This window comes from Phyllobates terribilis, unplaced genomic scaffold (assembly GCF_046119375.1).
Source record: "Phyllobates terribilis strain yellow unplaced genomic scaffold, ASM4611937v1 Scaffold_2__4_contigs__length_985480577, whole genome shotgun sequence".
Taxonomy (NCBI): domain Eukaryota; kingdom Metazoa; phylum Chordata; class Amphibia; order Anura; family Dendrobatidae; genus Phyllobates; species Phyllobates terribilis.
The window spans coordinates 72,606,363-72,629,572 of record NW_027362762.1 but is presented as its reverse complement, the minus strand read 5'-3'; the positions used below and the strand labels follow the sequence as shown (position 1 = coordinate 72,629,572).

The following is a 23,210-nucleotide window of genomic DNA, read 5'->3' as shown; positions in this document are numbered from 1 at the left end:
CCTATTAATGGAGACGTGAGCCTTCAGTCGGCTCCTGACTGCTATGTAAACCTATTGACTTCCGAGGATCATGTTATGGGGTGCCTGTCTGCTGGAACAGTCACCTGATGCCATCAACCACCTAACTGCTTTCAGAGATTGATAGAAGCATTTAAGTTGTAGAACAGTTCTAGATGGAGAACATAGCTGGCAGGGGGGTAATGATCGCTGTCGCAGAGGTTGCGACCGGGACTGTGCGGGTGAGGGTCCTGCCAGTGCAAATTTCAACTGGATGTGCAACCTCGGACACACATTCAGCTGAAGTGTATTACCGTGCACGGCAATGCACGCTGTTGGCCAATCAGGAGCCAGCAGCTGACGTCGGCATGCACATGACTGGGGGCGCATGGCAGTGATGTCAGTGAAGTCAGCTGCCGGCTTCAGAAGAGGACGCTGCGCGACGGGGGAGCAGAGGGAAGGTGAGTAGAATCATTTATTTCTCTATGCATTAACCCTAGAACGCATACCTGGGGCCTCGCAGGCCCGCCCTGTTAATTGTTTTCTATTTTCTGCAAGATTATTTAGTTAGAATTTTGAAACTCTAGGTATTCCTCAGGTATATAGTTGTTTGTCATTTCCAGTTGGTAATTTATTTATTATTTGCACACGGGCCTAAAAGGCCCCAGGTATGTGAAAGTGTAGATTTTTATGGTCATGCGTTCTAGGGTTAAAGAACAGCGACAGAATGGGGGACATCTACCAAGATGGGGAATATATGCCAGGATGGGGGACATATATACCAAGATGGGGCCCAGGATAAGGGACATATATCCAAGATGAGGGATATATATACCATGATGGGGATATATACCAGGGTGGGCCCAGGATAAGTGACATAGATAGCAGGATGAGGTTTATATATGCCAGGATAGGGACATATGTACTAGGATGAGGCCAATGATAAGGGACATATAAGCCAGAATGGGGGACACACCTACTCATTTAAAGATTTTTCTCTATTTTCATGACTATGAGAATTGTACATTCATACTGAAGGCATCAAAACTATGAATTAACACATGTGGAATTATATACTTAACAAAAAAGTGTGAAACAACTGAAAATATGTCTTATATTCTAGGTTCTTCAAAGTAGCCACCTTTTGCTTTGATGACTGCTTTGCACACTTGTCATTCTCTTGATGAGCTTCAAGAGGTAGTCACCAGAAATGGTTTTCACTTCACAGGTGTGTCCTGTCAGGTTTAATAAGTGGGATTTCTTGCCTTATAAATGGGGTTGGGACCATCAGTTGTGTTGTGCAGAAGTCAGGTGGATACACAGCTGATAGTCCTACTGAATAGACTGTTAGAATTTGTATTATGGCAAGAAAAAAGCAGCTAAGTAAAGAAAAACGAGTGGCCATCATTACTTTAAGAAATGGAGGTCAGTCAGTCCGAAAAATTGGGAAAACTTTGAAAGTGTCCCCAAGTGCAGTTGCAACAACCATCAAGCGCTACAAAGAAACTGGCTCACATGAGGACCGCCCCAGGAAAGGAAGACCAAGAGTCACCTCTGCTTCTGAGGATAAGTTTATCCAAGTCACCAGCTTCAGAAATTGCAGGTTAACAGCAGCTCAGATTAGAGACCAGGTCAATGCCACACAGAGTTCTAGCAGCAGACACATCTCTTCAACAACTGTTAAGAGGAGACTTTGTGCAGCAGGCCTTCATGGTAAAATAGCTGCTAGGAAACCACTGCTAAGGACAGGCAACAAGCAGAAGAGACTTGTTTGGGCTAAAGAACACAAGGAATGGACATTAGACCAGTGGAAATCTGTGCTTTGGTCTGAGGAGTCCAAATTTGAGATCTTTGGTTCCAACCACTGAGTCTTTGTGCGACTCAGAAAAGGTGAACGGATGGACTCTACATGCCTGGTTCCCACCGTGAAGCATGGAGGAGGAGGTGTGATGGTGTGGGGGTGCTTTGCTGGTGACACTGTTGGGCATTTATTCAAAATTGAAGGCATACTGAACCAGCATGGCTACCACAGCATCTTGCAGCGGCATGCTATTCCATCCGGTTTGCATTTAGTTGGACCATCATTTATTTTTCAACAGGACAATGACCACAAACACACCTCCAGGCTGTGTAAGGGCTATTTGACCAAGAAGGAGAGTGATGGGGGGCTACGCCAGATGACCTGGCCTCCACAGTCACCAGACCTGAACCCAATCGAGATGGTTTGGGGTGAGCTGGACCGCAGAGTGAAGGCAAAAGGGCCAACAAGTGCTAAGCATCTCTGGGAACTCCTTCAAGATTGTTGGAAGACCATTTCCGGTGACTACCTCTTGAAGCTCATCAAGAGAATGCCAAGAGTGTGCAAAGCAGTCATCAAAGCAAAAGGTGGCTACTTTGAAGAACCTAGAATATAAGACATATTTTCAGTTGTTTCACACTTTTTGGTTAAGTATATAATTCCACATGTGTTAATTCATAGTTTTGATGCCTTCAGTGTGAATGTACAATTTTCATAGTCATGAAAATACAGAAAAATCTTTAAATGAGAAGGTGTGTCCAAACTTTTGGTCTGTACTGTATAGCCAAGGATAGGGGACATTACTACGTATTGGGGTGGGGGGATGACTCGTATGTCCATTTAGGATTTAGAACTCTACAAGGGCCCATACATCTGACCAACGTGTCCATTGTTCATTTAACCCATAGAAACATAGAAACTCCTCCTGGCTCAAAGAGAGAGGTCCCAAGTGGGGACCCATGGACAGGGTATATTTTATGAGCCCTCTGCCTTAAGCTGACCACACATTGTGGGAAATCTTTCATTTTCTGGCAGCACAAAGTCTTTATTTTTATTTTGTTTTTTTCCTTTTTGCCGTCCGTTTTCTAAAAAATGTTTAGCAAAAGGGACGCAGCCAATCACAGCACCACAAATTTCGTACAATGCATGCCTAAAACCGCCGCTAATTGCTTGCGAATTGATTGCTTGAGGTTAATGATGTCACTTGTAAACCTGAGTTTGTGATGTCATCAATTCTGCTCAGGCCGGAGTATCAAAACTCAACGAGGCCAAGTCTTTAGTGGATGAACTGAAAAGAAAAGCCGGAGAACAGAGCTTATTGCTACAGACTAAACAGGCCGAGGCTGATGCCGCTCTACAAGAGATAACCACGTCCATGCAGGTGATATCCCGGGGAAATGATCCATGGGAAGGGAGTTTGCTTTACCCAATACTGATAGTAAAACATCTGGCACTTCTCTACATAACTACCACTGCTCTTTGCCTTTGCAAAGCAAATTGTATTACATTAAGTCTTATGTATCACAGGCGTAAACGTTTTCTGTCTTCTTGTCAACAGAGAATTAACTAGAATTTGTAGATATATTAGAAATAATTACCTTTTAAAGGGGTATTCCCATCACCAAGATCCTATCCCAATGACTAGTAGGTGTAATAATAATAATATTAGCAAATATCTCCAATTAGAAATGTAGTATAGTTGTTCTGATTCACTATGTCTCTTACCACATGTGCAGGGCATTGCAGTAGATTGGATATCCATGGTTACAAGCAATCATATAGTGAGTTAGTTAGTGGTCGTAACGTTGGATACACGCTATTGAGCTACATTTACAGTATCAGTATTTGGTCAGTATTTTACATCAGTATTTGTAAGCCAAAACCAGGAGTGGAACAATCAGAGGAAAAGTATAATAGAAACACGTCACCACTTCTGTATTTATCACCCACTCCTGGTTTTGGCTTACAAATACTGATCTAAGATACTGACCAAATACTGAAGGTGTGAACGTGGCCTTGGGTTGCTGCCCTCCTTGCCGATTTGAGTGGTCACCACATGACTAGAACTGTGCAATTTTCATCGTGCTGACAATATTTTTTTTACTTTCTTGTCTCAATATCCATTAAAAGATGCTTGAGCCAGCAAGCAGAGCCTGACAGCGCGCATGTTACATACTGTAAGGATTTTGCTTGCTGCTATGCCTGGAGATCCCCTTTAAAGTATATGCCCACCTTCACATACACTTTTTTTTATTTTGCATTTGGGAAGCAAATGATCAATAAGTTACTTTCTACATAGTCTTAATTAAAAATGATCTATCATTTGTCTGCCGCAGAGGCTGTAAGTTTTGAATAAAATATTACAAAGCCATCTAAACTTCAGCTCCTGGTTCTGACAACTCTCTGTACTCCTCTCTCCTCCCTTCTCTCAGAGTTAGCAGTAGCAGGAGGGAGTGGGTTGTACACAGATTTCAACAGCATGGAAAGGGGAGAAATGTTCATAGGAAGAGCAAAGAAAGCAGGCAACAGGCAAGGAGGCAAATGCATGAAGAAGTGGAAATAAGTAGAGTATAGGTGCCATACTGATACATGAATTAATGAAGATACTGGATGTAGCTCACATCCAGCCTATATTTCTGAGAGACACTCCCACAAGATATTTCTGAGAGACACTCCCACAAGAATAAAACCTGACTTTAACTTGCATCCGAGTACAAATAACATATCATATATGGTATGAAAATGAATGAAGGAAAAAAGATTGCTGACAGAAACTTATTGCAAATGTATTAACTAAAATTAACCACTAACGCAAAAATAATTTCCCCTGCGTCAATGGTGTCTAAAGCCTTTGTATCCCACCAGTATATATGATGCACAATGTTGGGGTCTCCTGTGAGTAGCTGGGGCGGCGGCGAGATGGCAGTAGAATAATTGAGAGCACCAGACATCTGCCGTTGAAGTGCTATGAAATCTGCTCTTCTTTTCTTACAGAACGCCAGCGATCAAAAGACTGAAATGGAGAAAATAAAGCACAGAATAGCTGAAGAGTCTGCTAAGATTGAAGAAAGGAAGAGGAAAATCGATGATGAGCTAAAGGATGTTCAGGTAACCAGATAAAATGCTGACAAAACCAAGTGATCTCGTATGAAAAGATTACCGTGTGTATAGGGTCATATATCTACTGCCTAGTGTTAGCAGATGAAGTCAATCAAATTTCCTGCAAAATGTTAATTTTTTTCCCACTGTTATTGTGAGCATGTTTTTTTTAAGGTGCAATCAGTGTCACTTGCTCAGCAGCTCATTGTAGTTTCAATACAATTAGTGTTTTATCAGCAGGAGATTTTTACTGCAGGACTAGACCTCATGTACAGCCCAGTCAGGCTAATGTGTGTAACCCCGCCCCCAACACTGATTGGCAGCTTACTGATGCTGTACATTGTACACTGGAAGCTGCCAATCGGTCATGTGGGCGGGGCTATGCACAGTGTATGAGGACTGCTACATATACAGCAGAGAAAACACGGATTCTACCAAAACTGTACCAAGCAGTTCAATAAGTGACTCATCGCTGGAATCAGAGTCTCTGCCCCTACATCATGCTCTCCGATTACATAGCAAAAACCTGCTGACAGATTCCCTTTAATGTAGCATTTCAGTGCTCAACTGGCATATATAGAAATAATTGGCTCGTCCAAATGGCCTATATCGTAAAGTGTGACATTTATTGAAGTACAATAAAATAGCAAAAAAAAAACCCAAACAATGTATCCCGGAGAAATCCACATGAACATGGGCAGAACATATAACCTATAAGCCTTCCTCCCAGCATTGCACAGAGCATTGGTAACACTTGAGCCTGTGTTCCACCCCCCCTAAAGTAGTTTAGTTTTGCAGTGTATGTTGTACTGTTCATGGTTTTGTAGATCATTGTTATTTGTCCTTTATGTTTTAGCCTTTGGTGGATGAAGCCAAACAGGCAGTCGGTAACATAAAGCCCGAGTCTTTGTCCGAGATCCGTTCCTTGCGCATGCCTCCTGACATCATCCGAGACATTCTCGAGGGTGTGCTGAGACTCATGGGGACCTTTGATACCTCGTGGGTGAGCATGAAAAGGTAAGAAATAAAATCTATCTGTATCATTTAAAGCAGTGTTTCCCAAACTCCAGTCCTCACGGCCCCCCACATGTCATGTTTTCAGGATTTCCATAGTGCTGCACAGCTAAGAGAATTACTGATGCCTTAATGATACTTCCACCACCTGGCCAATGCTAAGAAAATCCTGAAAACATGAGCTGATGGGGTCCGTGAGGACTGGAGTTTGGGAAACACTGATTTAAAGGGAACCTGTCACCTGATTAATTCTGCCTAATCCATGGGTGGCACGAATCGGAGCCCGGCCCCATGATTGCAGTCAGGTATAAGTTTCTCTGAAAGACCCATATTCTCTGTCTGCCAACATCACTATTTGTAGTGTTGCTAAATCTGCACATGCGAGGTTACACATGCGCTTTCCCTTGACACTGTACATCAGGACTCATTCAGGTGTACAGCTTTAAGTGGCGGTGTATGCGCAGCAGTACAGTGAAGCCAGTTTCCTCTGAAGGGCACCGTGGCAATGTGAGCAGATGAAAAATGTCATGCCTAACGTCAGCAAGATGCCAGTTATCAATTAAAAGGTACTCGGACACTAAGCATGTAAATGATCTGGTACGACACTTCTGGATTTCTCCAGAATAACGCTACGGAACGCAAACAGAAACACACTATGTCAATGCTGTTATCTTTCAATTACCTACACGATCATATAAGCTGTTAAATGGGGGGGTTAAACTTGCTGACAGGTTCCCTTTAAATATCATAGAATGGTAGAGTTTGAAGGGACCTCCAGGGTCCTCGTGTCCAACCCCCTGCTCAATGCAGGATTCACTAAACCATCTCAGACAGATGTCTGTCCAGCCTCTAATTGAAGACATCCATTGAAGGGGAACTCACCACCTCTCGTGGCCGCCTGTTCCTCTCATTGATCACCCTCAATGTCAAAAAGTTTTTTCTAATATCTAATCTGTATCTTCTCCCTTTCAGTTTCATCCCATTGCTTCTCGTGTTTCCATGTGCAAATGAGAATAAGGGCGATCCCTCTACAGTGTGACAGCCCTTCAGATATTTGTAGACAGCTATTAAGTCTCCTCTTAACCTTCTTTTTGTAAGCTAAACATTCCTAGATCCTTTAACTGTTCCTCGTAGGACATAGTTTGCAGTGTGCTCACTGCAAATCACTACATTAACCATATCCATGCAAAGAAAACCATTCTCTAGTGTAATTTTCATCCTTTTTAGCTTCATTCTTTCCTATGCAGTTTTTGTCTCTTCTTTTTTTTGTGGGTGGCAGCAACTTGTCCCATATGACCAGGAAGCTGAGAAATTCCCAGGAAACTCCCAGGAGTTCAAGGAGGTTATTTAGCTGAGAAGGCGTTGTTTTGTTCAATGTAGCACAACCTTCCTCAGTCTATCATCTACCTCATACTTGTTTCATCTCTCTTGTCTGTATATCTAACTATCTAGTGTTGAAAGTAATGGGTGGTGAACAAAACCCCTAGTGTGAACATAGCTATCAGGTTTTGCTACGTTTTTACTGAAAAAAAAAAAGTGCAGCAGTTATGTGAAACTTCTTTATTTTTGTGATTTTTACCATCTTGTCTTGGTCACCTGAGATGACAGTTGGGATTTGTACAGTTTAATTAAATTAGTTATGTGTAAAGTGTAAACATTGGCTGAGTTAGTTGTGAGGTTGAACAATACTCGTGGCACACGGAGGTGTGAAATTTGAATCTGAGCAACTCAATGGCAGACCATAGTGTGAAAATAAATAGTGTCTTACAAACTTAATGCACTGCCAGTGTCTTAGAAAAACTATTCCTGAACAAGTCACCCCCCCCCCACTGTTACATTTGTAATTCTGGTTACTATGGTTTCACATATGTCTTGCATTGGTGACCTGTGTTCATGCTTCTGTGGTGGAAGCAAAGATGAACTTTGGGATCCTTTAAAATGCAGCAAAAACGCACCGAAAAATGCACCAAAACCTGAGTTTTTGACGCAGCTTCTTTCCTGCCAAGAGATCAGGTTTTCCTGCAGAAAAAACGCTGAAAAAACATCTAGTGTGAACATAGCCTAAAAGACAATTTGGGTATGTCTGAAGCCCTGGCTTCCGAAACAGATGAAACAGCACCAGGTTACTCTATCCATGATCTATCTATTATCTATCTATTTACATATCTATCTATCGATATATCAGTCTCACTCTTCTCAAGGGCTTGTTCACACGTGCTTTTGTTGCATTTTTCTGTTCGTTTTCTGTGTTTTGTAAAAAAAAGTTTAAAGTAGCCGCAAATCTCATTCACACAGTGCGTTTTTTCTTCCTTGTTTTTTTTTTTGTTTTTTTTTTATTGCAGCATGTCAGCATTTTTACAACATTTTTTTTTACCTATTCAATTGACTGCATGAAAAATGGGCGTAATGTACTCAGGGTTTTCCCTGTCAGTACTGGTTTTTAGTGTAGAGAAAACTGCTGCAAAAAAGTACTGTGTGAACTTAAGCCTAGTTGATGTAGATTTACTCTTGAGCTCTGAACTTTACCTCTGAGAGGAGCGCTCCTGTAACTCCTCAGCTGTTCAGCTAGGACGGTCTATAATTCATATAATTTTTTTGTACGTTTCTTATTTTGTAAACTCCTAAAATGAATGATTGAAAAAAATGTATAGAAGATATAGGAGATGTACAGAGAAAACTATTCCAATAAGATGAAAGGCTCTGGGTTATCCTCCCGTGGGCATTTCCAGCCTCTTCCATAGTCTTACTGTATAATTGTATTGTGTTTTACTTCTGCAGTTTTCTTGCTAAGCGAGGAGTTAGGGAAGAAATTGTAACCTTCGATGTGAGGAACATCACTAAAGAAATCCGTGAGAGTGTAGAAGAGCTGCTCGAAAAGAATCACACATCGTTTGATGCCAAGGTGGGTGCTGTCCACGTGTGAGGGCTACGAAGAAGAGTCATCACATACTGTCTAACTTATGACAGTGCGGATCTTGTGTCTTTCCTGCAGAACGCAAAAAGAGCCAGTGCTGCGGCCGCTCCTCTGGCCGCCTGGGTGAAGGCAAATGTGCAATACTCCCACGTGCTGGAGAGAATCGAGCCCCTGGAGAAGGAGCAGGCGGCGCTGCAGGCGTATGTACTACATATCTTAGGATATCTGTAGGCACATGGATCCTAGAAATTCATGGGCAGTCTAGAACAGCATTAGTCTAGGCGGTGTGGCATTACGACATCACATGAAAGGATTGTTAATGGGGTTGCAAGTCAACTGTTGCCAAAATTGTGCTGGGACTCTCACCAGTTTGAGATAACAAAAACTGCAACTTCTTTAAGGAGGTAACTGAGAAAAGGTAGGGGAGAGCTGACGGAGCCATCTGCAACTTCATTTGCAGGCTAGACAGTAGTTTAAATAGTCGGACCCCACACTGATAATGTGGCATATCCTAGTGATATACTATATCCCTATATGGTGGGAATAGCTGTTACCCCTTCCCACTCCATGGCGTGAGTGTGAGGAGCAGGCTCAGGAGCTGAGACCGCTTCACACTTGGTCAGCTGTGTTACACAACTTACATCTCCCTCTAACAGCCATGACTGAGCTCGCGCCAATCGATGCTTTGTACCCACTTGAATAGCGCTGTCAATCTCTTCCCCATCCCTCTGCTGAAGGCCCCCATTACCTCCATCATCCCAAAAGAGACCATGATACTTACTGTACACCTCTGCTTTGGGACCTAAACAGAGGGAAATGTAATACATCAATACAATTATTATTTTTTTTTATTTAAAAACAAAAACAAAGCCTAAAAGAATGACTGACTCCCACCCCCTCCGCCTTTTCTCCATCCAAAAACAGAGAAATTAAAATATGAAAAGTATATTCTGCATTGCCCCATTTGTACAAGTCTGATCTATCAAAACATAAAATTGATTAACCTGTACAATAAATTTCGGAATACAAAATCAAATGCCAGAATTGCTGTTTTTCTGTCACCGCAGCTGCCCCCCAAAAAATGCAATGAAAAGCGATCTTAATGGTAGTAATGAAAACTACAGCTTGGCACGCAAGAATCTACCCTTATACAAACAGAAAAATAAAAAAAAGTTATGAGTCTTAGTTTTGTTTTTTTCTTAATAAAAAAATTCTATCAAACTTTGTATCTCAGTAATCATACTGCGCTGGAGAATCTGACCTGAACTCTAAAAACAAATCCCAACATACAGTGGTGGAATTATGTTAACTCTGTCACTTCATAGGGGGACACAGGAGACCATTGGTGTACGCTGTTGCCAACAGGAGGCTGACATTAAGAATTACAACTAAGAAAAAAAGTCGGCTCCTCCCCAGCAGGCTGCACCTGCCTACTGACAACCAAGCTATTCAGTCTAGCTTAGTGTCACTCGGAGGCAGACAGGAGTTTGGCTCACCAGACCAGTTTCTGCCAAAAATGTATTTTTATTCTTTATTTTTCTTATTACCGCCTTAACAAAGAGATCATTCTTCCTTCTCTCTGTCCTTCTCCTTCTAATCCTACGGAGAAATCCTTACACTGTTTGGATCTGGTCAGAGCGGTGTGTCACTGCCTGAAGGTGGCAGCTTCCTTCAGGCGTTCTGATTCCCTGTCCGTCATTCCAGAAGGACATCGCCAAGATCTTTCTGCCTCCAAGGCGTCCATTGCCCGATGGATTCGATCTGCCATCCTGGAAGCTTACATAGCCAAGAACAAAGTGCCACCAATGAGTGTGAGGGCTCATTCACTCTGGCAGTGGAAACGAGTTACTCAGTTTTGCTTAGTGTCACTAGGAGGCAGCCAAATGTCTCGAGCACCAGACCAGTTTCTGCCCCCCCCAATTTTTTTTTTATTCTTTATTTTTTCACCTTAACGAAGAGATCATTCTTCCTTCTCTGTCCTTCGCCTTCTAATCCTACGGAGATCCTTACACTGTTTGGATCTGGTCAGAGTGGTGCGTCACTGCCTGAAGGTGAGAGCGTCCTTCAGACATTCAGATTCTCTGTCCGTCATTTCAGAAGGACCTCCCTGAGGTCACTCTGCCTCCAAGGCGTCCATTGCCCGATGGATTCAATCTGCCATCTCAAGCTTCTTAGCTTCTCAAGCCTAGAACTAAGTTCCCCCACCGGATGTGAGGGCTCATTCCACTCGGGCACTGGCGGGTTCCTGGGTTCCTCACCGTCATGCTTCAGACCCCCAGCTTTGTAAGGCCGCTATGTGGTCCTCTGTTCTCACCTTCTCAAAACTTTGCAGGGTTTTAAAGGTTTTGCCTTGGTGGACACAATTTTGGACAGAAAGGTCCTCAGGTTTCTTCCTAAGGGAATTGCCTTTACACATTTATACTCCTTTCTCACCCTATGGATTACTTTTGGACATCCCATGGTCTCCTGGGTGTCATCCAATGATGCGACAAAGAAAAACATATAGTAGTGGAATTGTGGGTTTTTTTTCCCCCCACAATTTAACGTCACTTGGATTTTTCCCCATTTTCAGCCCATTAAATAATAAAGTGAATAATGTCATTCAAAACTAGAACTTGTCCCTTAAAAAAAAAACAAAAAAAGCTCTCATACGGTTATATCGATGGAGAAATAAAAAAAAAAAAATGGGGAGGAAAATACAAAAGTGCAAAAAAACAAAAATGAGTCACATGCTGCAGGAATTTCTATGCAGAGAAGAAAACCTAAATTCAGCAATTAGACACCTTCATTGTCACAGACAATCAGTCTTACAAGATTCTTTCAGCACCTTAGAAGCTCTTGTGTCATTCATAAACATATTATTTCTTCTGTTCCACAAGTTATCACGAGACACTCGGAAGAAAGGAGCCCGAGAAGCATCTGAGCCTTGATCGGCTGATTGCCATTCTGCCTGATTTTTCACATTGTGCTCGTAGACACTCCTGGCTCATTAATGTCTGACGTTCTTTAATAGGATACTTCTACTTGAATGAACTCTAATTTAAAATCTTCAAAAAATATTCCAGTAATTTCCGAAGAATAGAAGAAAGAAAACACAAGTTGGAAAAACAACTTAATACCGTTGGCCAGAAGGTGACAGAACTGAAAGAGAAGTAAGTGTTTGATAACATGATTACTTTATAGAATTGTCTGTTTCTGGCTAATCTAATATAAGTTAGTGTTTAGCGGCCGATGACAAACTCATCTCTCAGCTTTAGCCTCTATTGTTTTTGAGCCTTTGGACGTTCACTTTTACTGTAAGAACGCAGAGATCTATTAAATTGCTTGTACTGTTGGCTCTGCTCACCAAAAATCAAAGGATTAAGATTAGACCACTGCCAAAAACTGAAATCATCACTGGTATTCTTGTAATGATTTGTATTCCTGAAGAATTCTATGTTTTGTAGGTTCCAGACAAGAACGACTGAGGCTGCCAAACTGGAAGCAGAGTTATCGAAAGCTCAAGAGATCATTCAGTCTGCAGAGATACTGATCAACCAGCTGGATGGAGAACACAAAAGATGGAACGCACAGGTCAGAAGCACAAATCAGGACGGCGGTCAGAGACCGGGGGGCCCGTCTCCTCTACTGTGTAGGCCAAAAGAAATTGTGAAAAACAGTTGAATCGCTGTTTCTAGATAATTAAAAAATAAAACAAAGGGTAGGTGTGCTCACCTTAATTTTTTATTTGTGGTTGTCCTGAAGAAGGGGTCGGAGTGACTCCGAAATACACATTAAACCAGCATTTCTTCATCTCATCGTGACTTGTCATTCAATCTGCAGTACAGGATACTTCCATGGCTCTTGGCACATTTGTGTGTATGTATATGTATGTATGTATGTGTGTATATATAATATATTCACCACCCCCCCTACCCGATATTGCAAAAAAAGGAATATATACATGACCTAAAAATTTGACCCCACTTATCATGAACGAGACTTAACCTCATATCCAAAAACACTTGACTTGGTCTTCAGCTGGTGACTTGGTCTTCAGCTGGTTAATGAGCTTAGGAGCCGCCACCACAGTCTCTTATTCTGTGATATGAAAACTAGTTTAATTGTGCAGTTGTGGCTTATAACGATCTACTGATTCACAATTATGCGATGTCTGTGGCCAACTTTACTGATCTCATCTTGACTGTAGAAAATGAGCTACTGCTATTCTGCCAAAGGTTTAACCACATTGTTAATGCTATAAAGCAGACTTTCCTGTCATGTCTTCCCTTTGGCAGTCATGTTTGATATTTAACCTGTAATGTCACAATACAGCGATAATACTTTTCTCCGGTACTAAGACTGCCCTGTCCTATCCATGCTCAGACACTGCAGGTGCTGCTCTTGGGCTCCCTGTTTCTGCCGTCAGATCAGTCAGATCGCGGTTAGGAAAATTGTTGATTGCGGAGTCTTGCATACGGAGCCTCTGTGCGATTCCTGCAATATTCACTGTAAAAATCTGCAATAGAATCTGTTTGTGTTGTTTATAGACTTTGAAACAGATTTTGTGTTTGATTCCAATCACTGCATTACAATGGATGAAATCTGTATACATATACGCATTAGACCCCAAAACTGCATTCTGTGTATTCTTTATGAATAGGGTTTTTAACTTATTCACATTCTAGGACAGGTCTCTGTCAGTGTAACAAGACAGGTGCCTTTGTGCATTTGCAGTAGGAAGCTCAGTATTAGATCAGACAGACCGGATGGACAGCAATGTGAGCAGTCTCTTCTTACCTCACTACTCCAGATATCTCCATTATTAGATCAGATGGACAGGGTGGACAGCAGTGTGAGTAGTCTTACCTTAGCACCCCTGGTATATCCAGTATTAAATCAAAGACAGGATGGACAGCAGTATAAGCAGCCTCTTCTTACATTAGCACTCCTGGTATCTGCAGTATTAGATCAGATAGACAGGGTGGACAGCAGTGTGAACAGTCTCTTCTTACCTCAGCACCTTGGTATCTCCAGTATTAGATCAGATAATGCGAACAGCACTGTGAGCAGCCTCTTCTTACCTCAGCACCCCTGGTATCTCCAATATTAGATCATATAGTGTGGACAGCAGTGCGAGCAGCCTCTTCTTACCTCAGCACCCCTGGTATCTCCAATATTAGATCAGATAGTGTGGACAGCAGTGTGAGCAGCCTCTTCTTACCTCAGCACCCCTGGTATCTCCAATATTAGATCATATAGTGTGGACAGCAGTGTGAGCAGTGGACTGTCCGCTGGGAGCACATCTTCTACACATGATGGGAGTGGGTGAAGCTATCTGCTCCCAGGTACCTTTCCAGCTAACATTTTAGGATAGGATTCTCTATTCCCAGTGAATCCCTTTAAAAATAAACAGCACACGCACATGAATTTATAGCAGAGGCTGAACAGCTGATTCTTTCTTTTTCTTTTTTTTGGTAAGGTGGAAGAAATAATAGAAGAATTAAATACATTGCCAAAGAGAGCCCAGCTGACAGCTGCCTTCATCACCTACATATCCGCCGCCCCTGAGGATCAAAGAAGGGACAGCATCGATCAGTGGAGGAAATCTGTTGGACTGGAAAGTACGGCTTGCTTTTATTGCTGTCACGTTTCATTGTTGCACTTACATTTGGTCTAGTTTAGAAAACCAAGTTTTAAATATTATTAGAAAGATTTTGCACCAGATCTGGTAGCCAAACTATGAAAATCGCAAAAAAAAATGTTCTTATAGATAATTGAGTTTTATTTGTCTAAGTGTTTTTATTCTTTTATTGAATATTTAATCCCATTATGGAGGTTGTGTTTTAGGTTTATTTTCTTTGTTCTAATCTTAGAATGTACTGATGTCAAAGGCTATTGTTAGGGGGCACTACTGATCCTGATCCCTGATCCTGTCACCTACGCACCTAATTTGATGGAATTAAAAACTGGATGTACTGAAAAGTTAAAAAAGGATTCCACCAATAGTAGTCATAGAGAAAAGTGGCTACAAAGACAATCTGTCTGGAAGATTCTGCATTTCTGTATGGTACAGGAAGTCATTTTGCATGTGTCAGCCGCTGTAGGACCCTTCTCAGTTAGGTACTGGAGACCTCTTTATAGGGTGCCAATAATTATAACGTACTCTGCATGGACTCACTGCATATGTGACCAGCAACACTCAGCTTGATGTACATATTGTTATACTCCTTGAACACCATTTGGCGCCATACTGTCTAAGAATGAAAATCGATTCAGTAAAAAGCTACAAAACTAACAGCATATACAGTACAGACCAAAAGTTTGGACACACCTTCTCATTTAAGGATTTTTCTGTATTTTCATAACTATGAAAATTGTACATTCACACTGAAGGCATCAAAACTATGAATAAACACATGTGGAATTATATACTTCACAAAAAAGTGTGAAACAACTGAAAATATGTCTTATATTCTAGGTTCTTCAAAGCTCATCAAGAGAATGCCAAGAGTGTGCAAAGTAGTCATCAAAGCAAAAGGTGGCTACTTTGAAGAACCTAGAATATAAGACATATTTTCAGTTGTTTCACACTTTTTTGTGAAGTATATACCGTATATTCCGGCGTATAAGACGACTTTTGAAGACTGAAAAATCTTCTGTCTAGTCTGGGGTCGTCTTATACGCCGGTAATGCTTTTAAACTTTCAGAAATTGACATGCGGGGATACTCTGGGGGTGTTAATAAGCTGCCGTGGCCGTATCCCTGCCATGTCGGAGTTAATATAAGGTGGAGGGAGTTAAAATACGGCGGCGGTAGGTCCAGACAGTCAGCGCTTCTGTGCTGAAACTGACACATCGCTGCGTATTCCCAGCTCCGGACACAGCGCAGGGCTTCTGTGCCGACAGCTTTCACTTGTCACAGAAGCGCTGCGCTGTGTCCGGAGCTGGGAAGTTCGCATCGCTTCTGTGACAATATATGAAAAGCCGGCAATTCAGCAGCGGCATAAGCCGGCACCCGACAATTTAGAATAGAAAGAATAGAGCATCACACATAGATTAGATAGATAGAAACATGTCAGTCACATATATATGAAGTACAGTGACAGTGTTGCTTACTGTACTTGTCATTTAGTGTAAAGGATTTATTAAAACAAATAGTGTTTTCATGCACCGTCTCTTTAAAAAAGCCGGCCGGCAATTCAGCATCTGTACCCGACAATTTATAACAGAAAGATAGAGCATCACACATAGATTAGATAGATAGAAACATGTCAGTCACATATATATGAAGTACAGTGATAGTGTTGGTTACTGTACTTGTCATTTAGTATTAAAATAAAGGATTTATTATTAAAAAAATTGGCGTGGGGTTCCCCTTAATTTTAGGCTCTAGCGGAGGTTAAGCAGACAGCTGGGGCAGATGTTTGAAGCCTGGGAAGGGGGTAATACCCACGGAGCTTCCCAGGCTACTAATATCAGCCCCCAGCTGAATACCTAGTCTTTACTAGCTATTAAAATGGGGGACCCCCCAAAAAAAATGACGTGGGGTCCCCCCTAATTTAATAGCTAGCAAAGGCTAGGCAGACAGCTGGGGGCTGATATTAATAGCCCAGGAAGGGAGCCATGAATATTGGCCCCCTCCCAGGCTAGAAACACCAGCCGTCAGCCGCCCCAGAAATGGCGCATCCATAGGATGCGCCAATTCTGGCACTTAGCCTCGCTCTTCCACGCTGCCCTGGTGCGGTGGCAGGGGGTAATAGGGTTGGGGTTGATGTCAGCTTATAATGCCAGCTGACATCAAGCCCAGGTTAGTAATGGAGAGGCGTCTATAAGACACCCCCATTACTAACCCCATAGTCAAAGTTAAAAAAAACACAAACACCCAGAATAAAGTCCTTTAATTGAAATAAAGACACAATTCTTTATTGTTCTAAATTAAACCATACTTACCATCACGCCCATTCCAGCTGAAGCCAACGATCTCCTGCAATAAAAGAAAAATAATAAACCAACCTCATCCTTACCTCTCCATGGTTCCCAGGACAGCTTCAGCTCTGCTACATCGAGATGACAGGCTGGACCGCAGCAGAACGCCGCCATCCAGCCTGTCATCCCGCAGACACTGAGAAGCGCAGGCATGCTTGCGCTCCTCAGTGTCTCGCTGTGACGGCATCCAGATGAGCCGACAATGAACTCAGCTCACCTCCTGGACGTCCGTCACTGACAGCGTGGGAAACTTCTACTGCGCATGCGGGGAGCAGGAGAATTTTCCCACGCTGTCAGTGACGTGCATGAGGTGAGCCGAGTTCATTGGACATGATCTCGGCTCATCTGGATGCCGTCACAGTCAGACACTGAGGAGCACAAGCATGCCTGCGCTTCTCAGTGTCTGCCGCATGGCAAGCTGAACGGCAGCGTTCTGCTGCGGTGCAGCCTGTCATGTGAATGTAGCAGAGCTGGACCGGTCCTGGGAACCATGGAAAGGTAAGGATGAGGTTGCTTTATTATTTTACTTTTATTGCAGGAGATCGTTGGCTTCAGCTGGAATGGGCGTGATGGTAAGTATGGTTTAATTTAGAACATTAAAAAATTGTGTCTTTATTTCAATTAAAGGACTTTTTTCTGGGTGTTGTGTTTTTTTTAATTACTTTACTAGAAATTCATGGTGGTCATGTCTAATATTGGCGTGACCCCATGAATTTCGGGCTTAGGGCCAGCTGATAATGCCAAGCTGGCCCTAACCCCTTTATTACCCAGTGAGCCACCGCATCAGGGCCCTGGATGAGTTGGGTACAGCGCCAGAAGATGGCGCTTCTATGAACGCGCCATTTTCCGGGGTGGCTGCGGACTGCAATTTGCAGCGGGGGGGGCCCAGAAAGCTTGGGCCTCCCTGCGCTGCAGATTCCAGCCCCCAGCTGCCTAGTTGTACCTGGCTGGACACAAAAATAGGGCGAAGCCCCACGTCTTTTTTTTTTAATTATTTCATGAAATAATTAAAAAAAAAGGGGCTTCCCTATATTGTTGTGTCCGGCCAGGTACAAATAGGCAGCTGGTGGTTGGGGGCAGCCCGTTCCTGCCTGCTGTACCTGGCTGGACACAAAAATATGGCGAAGCCCACGTCAACATTTTTGGGAAAAATTAATTACAAAATTAATAATAATTTAGGGACTGCATCTTTATTAACCCCTCAATTGTCATTTAGTGTTAAAATAAAGGATTTTTTAAAAAGAAAATTGGCGTGGGATCCACCATCATTATAGTCTCTAGCGGAGGTTAAGCAGACGGCTGGGGCAGATGTTTGAAGTCTGGGAAGGGGGTAATACCCACGGAGCTTCCCAGGCTACTAATATCAGCCCCCAGCTGAATACCTAGCCTTTACTAGCTATTAGAATGGGGGACCCCCCCAAAAAATGACGTGCGGTCCCCCCTATTTTAATATGTTTATGAGTGACAGTTTTCCTGCTATATACCTGCATGTCATAAGAATTTAAATTAAAAAAGGACCATGTTAAATTCAAATCTGTTTTTTTTTAATTTTTACCGGTGTTTGGTATGCGTTGGAAAAGGGGTAGTCTTATACGGTGAATATATCCTAAACTCTATATTTTAACAGGAAAGTAGGGGGGTCGTCTTATACACCAGGTCGTCTTATACGCCGGAATATACGGTAATTCCACATGTGTTAATTCATAGTTTTGATGCCTTCAGTGTGAATGTAGAATTCTCATAGTCATGAAAATAGAGAAAAATCTTTAAATGAGAAGGTGTGTCCAAACTTTTGGACTGTACTGTACATGGCAAATATTGTTCTTTTTATGGTATATGCAATTGATGTAATACTTAATGGAAAGAGACTGTCTAGAGCTTTTCTCAATATCCTACATCCTCTGTTGTTGCATCGGTCATGTATCACCCTTCTGAGACTTAGTCTTAAATGCAAAAACCCATTTTTGACCAGATATAATTTGGCGTTAAAGCTGTTGTCCAGTCATAAGCTACAAGTATGTGACTGCAGACTTGTGAATCCTTACATTGTGCCCACTGCATGCTGTGAGGATTCTTCGGGAGCGTGCGGTCATGTGATATACATACTCCCAGTCTACATTCTGACTTGTTTCTGGCCTCACTCAGTACATTTATTTTTCCGGCTAGTCAAAATGCCAGGAGTATGCATATCGCATACTTGCGGACACATGACCTCCCGCCCCTAGCGCCGGCAACTGTGAATCCTCACAGCATGCACTGTGTGTAATGTGAGGATTCACATAGTTATGTCCAGAAGTATTTGAACAGTGACATAAGTTTTGGAATTTTAGCTGTTTACCAAAACTTATTCAAGATACAGTTATATAATCAATATGGGCTTAAGGTGCTGACTCTCCACTTTAGTTTGAGGGTATCTACATCATAATTGAGTAAGTGTTTAGGAATTACAGTTATTTTATTATTATTTGGACAATAATCTCAAAAGCTCTTTAATGGGCTGTATGGGTTGTTCACTCATTAATCCATCATCAATTAAGCAGATAAAAGGTTTGGAGCTGGTTCCAGGTATGGCATTTGCATGTGGATGCTGTTGCTGTGAACCCACAACATGCGGTCAAAGAAGCGCTCAATGGAAGAGAAAATGACCATCATTAGGCTGAAAAAAAGGAGAAATTTGTCAGAGATAGCAAAAATGTTAGGAGTGGCCAAATCAACAATTTGATGCATTCTGCAAAAAGGCAAAGAGGCATGGTCCCCTATGGAAGGACAGAGAGAGATATTCAAAGATCTCCCTCTCTCTGTCTCTCTTTCTTTGTCTGTGGTGCTATTCCTCTGTATCTAGCCTCAGCAACCAGGATTCTGTTGGGTTCTTTATAGATAACCCCTAAGGCATCAAAGAAGGCATCAATTGAAGACCATTCTGCAACTTGTGGGGACAAAGAAAATGCCCAAGTCTGAGGATCCCCTCACAATAGGAATATGACTATTCCCACTCGCTGGCACTCATCCCCTCAAGACCAAAGTCGTAGGGTAAAAATAACCTACAACCCTCCCTGAACACCCATAAACTGTTTTTTCTCAGCTGAAAATGTATCAGGAATGGGCCAATACTGGTTCGGAGGAGACCAACTAAACTTCATAAGGTGCAGATATCGCAGTCTCTACTGGGAGCAAAGACCTATGGGGAGTTTTCATAAAGCTAGCCACCTGACCCTGCGATTGAGGCTGTCAAGATATGGCTGAAAAGAACCAGAACCTTGAATCTTCAATCACTTGAGTCGATTCGCCACACGATCACCAAGTGTGTGAATGGGATCCATGCTGTCGAAAAATAGTGTCGGTTGCAATGTGACAAGTCATGAGACTGGATAGTCAGGAGGTCTGAGGTCAGATACCAGGAGGCCTCATAGTACAGAGGGCCAAGACAAAGGCGTGGTCAAGTTACAGTCTGGGGTTAAATGCCAGGAGGTTATGTCAAGATAAAGGATTAAGCGAAACTGGGTCAAGTACCTGAGATCAGAGAGCGTCAAGAGCTAAAGGGATTATATACTCGAATAGTTAAGACTAATCTTGAGCGATACCTTCCGATATCGGGAAAGATCGGATTGGATCGGACCGATACCCAAAAAGTATCGGATACCGCCGATTCCGTTACCGGAAACCAATGCAAGTCAATGGGCCACAAATATCGGAATGAAAATAAACCCTTTCTTTCCTTGTAGGTTAATTCTACATGAAGGAAAACAACTAAGAATAATGTAAAATGTATTACGCGAAAAGCTGGCAATTCATCAGCGGCATACACCGGTACCCGACAATTTACAACAGAAAGAATAGAGCTTCACACATAGATTAGATAGATAGAAACATGTCAGTCACATATATATGAAGTACAGTGACAGTGTTGCTTACTGTACTTGTCATTTAGTGTAAAGGATTTATTAAAAAAAATAATAGTGTTTTCATGCACTGTCTCTTTAAAAAAGCCGGCCGGCAATTTAGCAGCGGTACCCGACAATTTATAACAGAAAGATAGAGCATCACACATAGATTAGATAGATAGAAACATGTCAGTCACATATATAAGAAGTACAGTGATAGTGTTGATTACTGTATTTGTCATTTAGTGTTAAAATAAAGGATTTATTAAAAAAAAAAAAATTGGCGTGGGGTTCCCCGTAATTTTAGTCTCTAGCGGAGGTTAAGCAGACGGCTGGGGCAGATGTTTGAAGCCTGGGAAGGGGGTAATACCCACGGAGCTTCCCAGGCTACTAATATCAGCCCCCAGCTGAATACCTAGCCTTTACTAGCTATTAAAATGGGGGACCCCCCCAAAAAATGAGAATTTTCCCACGCTGTCAGTGACTTGCATGAGGTGAGCCGAGTTCATTGGACATGACCTCGGCTCATCTGGATGCCGTCACAGCCAGACACTGATTTGCGCAAGCATGCCTGCGCTTCTCAGTGTGTGCGGCATGGCAAGCTGGATGGCAGCGTTCTGCTGCGATCCAGCCTATCATGTGAATGTAGCAGAGCTGGAGCCGTCGTGGGAACCATGGAAAGGTAAGGATGATGTTGCTTTATTATTTTACTTTTATTGCAGGAGATCGTTGGCTTCAGCTGGAATGGGCGTGGTGGTAAGTATGGTTTAATTTAGAACAATAAAGAATTGTCTTTATTTCAATTAAAGGACTTTATTCTGGGTGTTTGTGTTTTTTTTTAACTTTGACTATGGGGTTAGTAATGGGGGTGTTTTATAGACGCCTCTCCATTACTAACCTGGGCTTGATGTCAGCTGGCATTATAAGCTGACATCAACCCCAGCCCTATTACCCCACTACCACCGCTACAGGGCAGTGGGAAGAGCGAGGCTAAGTGCCAGAATTGGCGCATCCTATGGATGCGCCATTTCTGGGGCGGCTGACGGCTGGTGTTTCTAGCCTGGGAGGGGGCCAATATTCATGGCACCCTTCCTGGGCTATTAATATCATCCCCCAGCTGTCTGCCTAGCCTTTGCTAGCTATTAAAATAGGGGGGACCCCACGTCATTTTTTTGGGGGGATCCCCCATTTTAATAGTTAGTAAAGGCTAGGTATTCAGCTGGGGGCTGATATTAGTAGCCTGGGAAGCTCCGTGGGTATTACCCCCTTCCCAGGCTTCAAACATCTGCCCCAGCCGTCTGCTTAACCTCCGCTAGAGACTAAAATTACGGGGAACCCCACGCCAATTTTTTTTTAAATAAATCCTTTATTTTAACACTAAATGACAAGTACAGTAACCAACACTGTCACTGTTCTTCTTATATATGTGACTGACATGTTTCTATCTATCTAATCTATGTGTGGTGCTCTATTCTTTCTGTTGTAAATTGTCGGGTACGGTGTATGCCGCTGCTGAATTGCCGGCCGGCTTTGTTAAAGAGACGGGTGCATGAAAACACTATTAATTTTTTTAAATAAATCCTTTAACACTAAATGACAAGTACAGTAAGCTGAGCGCTGCCATCCAGCTTGTCATCCTTCAGAGACACTGCAGAGCGCAGGCATTATGGGAACTTCCGATTCCAGTATTCGATATTCTAAAAGTATCGGAACTCGGTATCGGAACTCCGATACCGCGAATATCGGTCGATACCCGATATTTCAGTATTGGAATGCTCAACACTAGTTAAGACAAATTCATGGTCCGGCAACAAAGATTAGGAAATTGAACACAGTGCACTGAGCACAGACCAGACTGAGCAAAGCTACACCTGACAATGGTCTGCTCACGGTTAGCCTGCTAAATAGCTAGTGAATTATCAAGAACCTGGAGGAAAGCCCGCAGGCTAGGCCAGCTTGAGCAGCAGTGCTGTCAATTAAAATGCTGGCAGCCCAGCACGCCCCAGCCTCAAATTGGACGACTGGGCTGCCACTCACCATGCTGATAGTCTAGCACGCCTCAGATCCTACGGAGTCACTCACAGCGTCCCTAGGACACATTGAGTGATGAAACCGTGACACTAAGACTACCATAAAGAGAAGACTTCATGAGAGCAAATGCAGAGGGTCCACCACACGGTGCAAACCATTAATCAGCCTTAAAAATTGAAAGGCCAGATTAGACTTTGCCAAAAATCATTATTTTAAAGCAAAGAAGTGGACTATCCTTCAACGGAAGAGTCAATCATCAGATCTCAACCCCATAGAGCAGCATTTAACATGCTTAAGACAAAACTTAAGGGGTTGTTCTGTCCAAAATGATAAGTCTGCAGTCACTCTGTGTGAATGCAGACTTATGAATCCCCCCAGCGCACACACTGTCCGGAGGGTATGTATGAATTATACATACTCCTGGTCAGAACCCGACTAGTGGGCGCCGCCTCGCTCCAAACACTTGTTCCCAGGTGTAAGCAGCCTAGCAGTTCTGGAGTCCTGGTCTG

General features: G+C 42.6%; 1 protein-coding gene across 4 annotated transcripts in view; it reads left to right on the top strand.

Annotated features, from left to right (window-relative positions):
- DYNC2H1 (dynein cytoplasmic 2 heavy chain 1) overlaps positions 1-23,210 on the top strand; it is a 525,522-nt gene that overhangs the window by 135,943 nt on the left and 366,369 nt on the right. For all 4 annotated transcript variants that reach the window (XM_073662117.1, XM_073662115.1, XM_073662114.1 and 1 more), the window contains exons 55-62: positions 3,039-3,176; positions 4,790-4,903; positions 5,751-5,911; positions 8,687-8,810; positions 8,901-9,022; positions 11,888-11,974; positions 12,269-12,395; positions 14,284-14,425. In XM_073662117.1, coding sequence (XP_073518218.1) covers positions 3,039-3,176; positions 4,790-4,903; positions 5,751-5,911; positions 8,687-8,810; positions 8,901-9,022; positions 11,888-11,974; positions 12,269-12,395; positions 14,284-14,425 — 1,015 coding nt within the window. The remainder of the gene's footprint in view (positions 1-3,038; positions 3,177-4,789; positions 4,904-5,750; positions 5,912-8,686; positions 8,811-8,900; positions 9,023-11,887; positions 11,975-12,268; positions 12,396-14,283; positions 14,426-23,210) is intronic.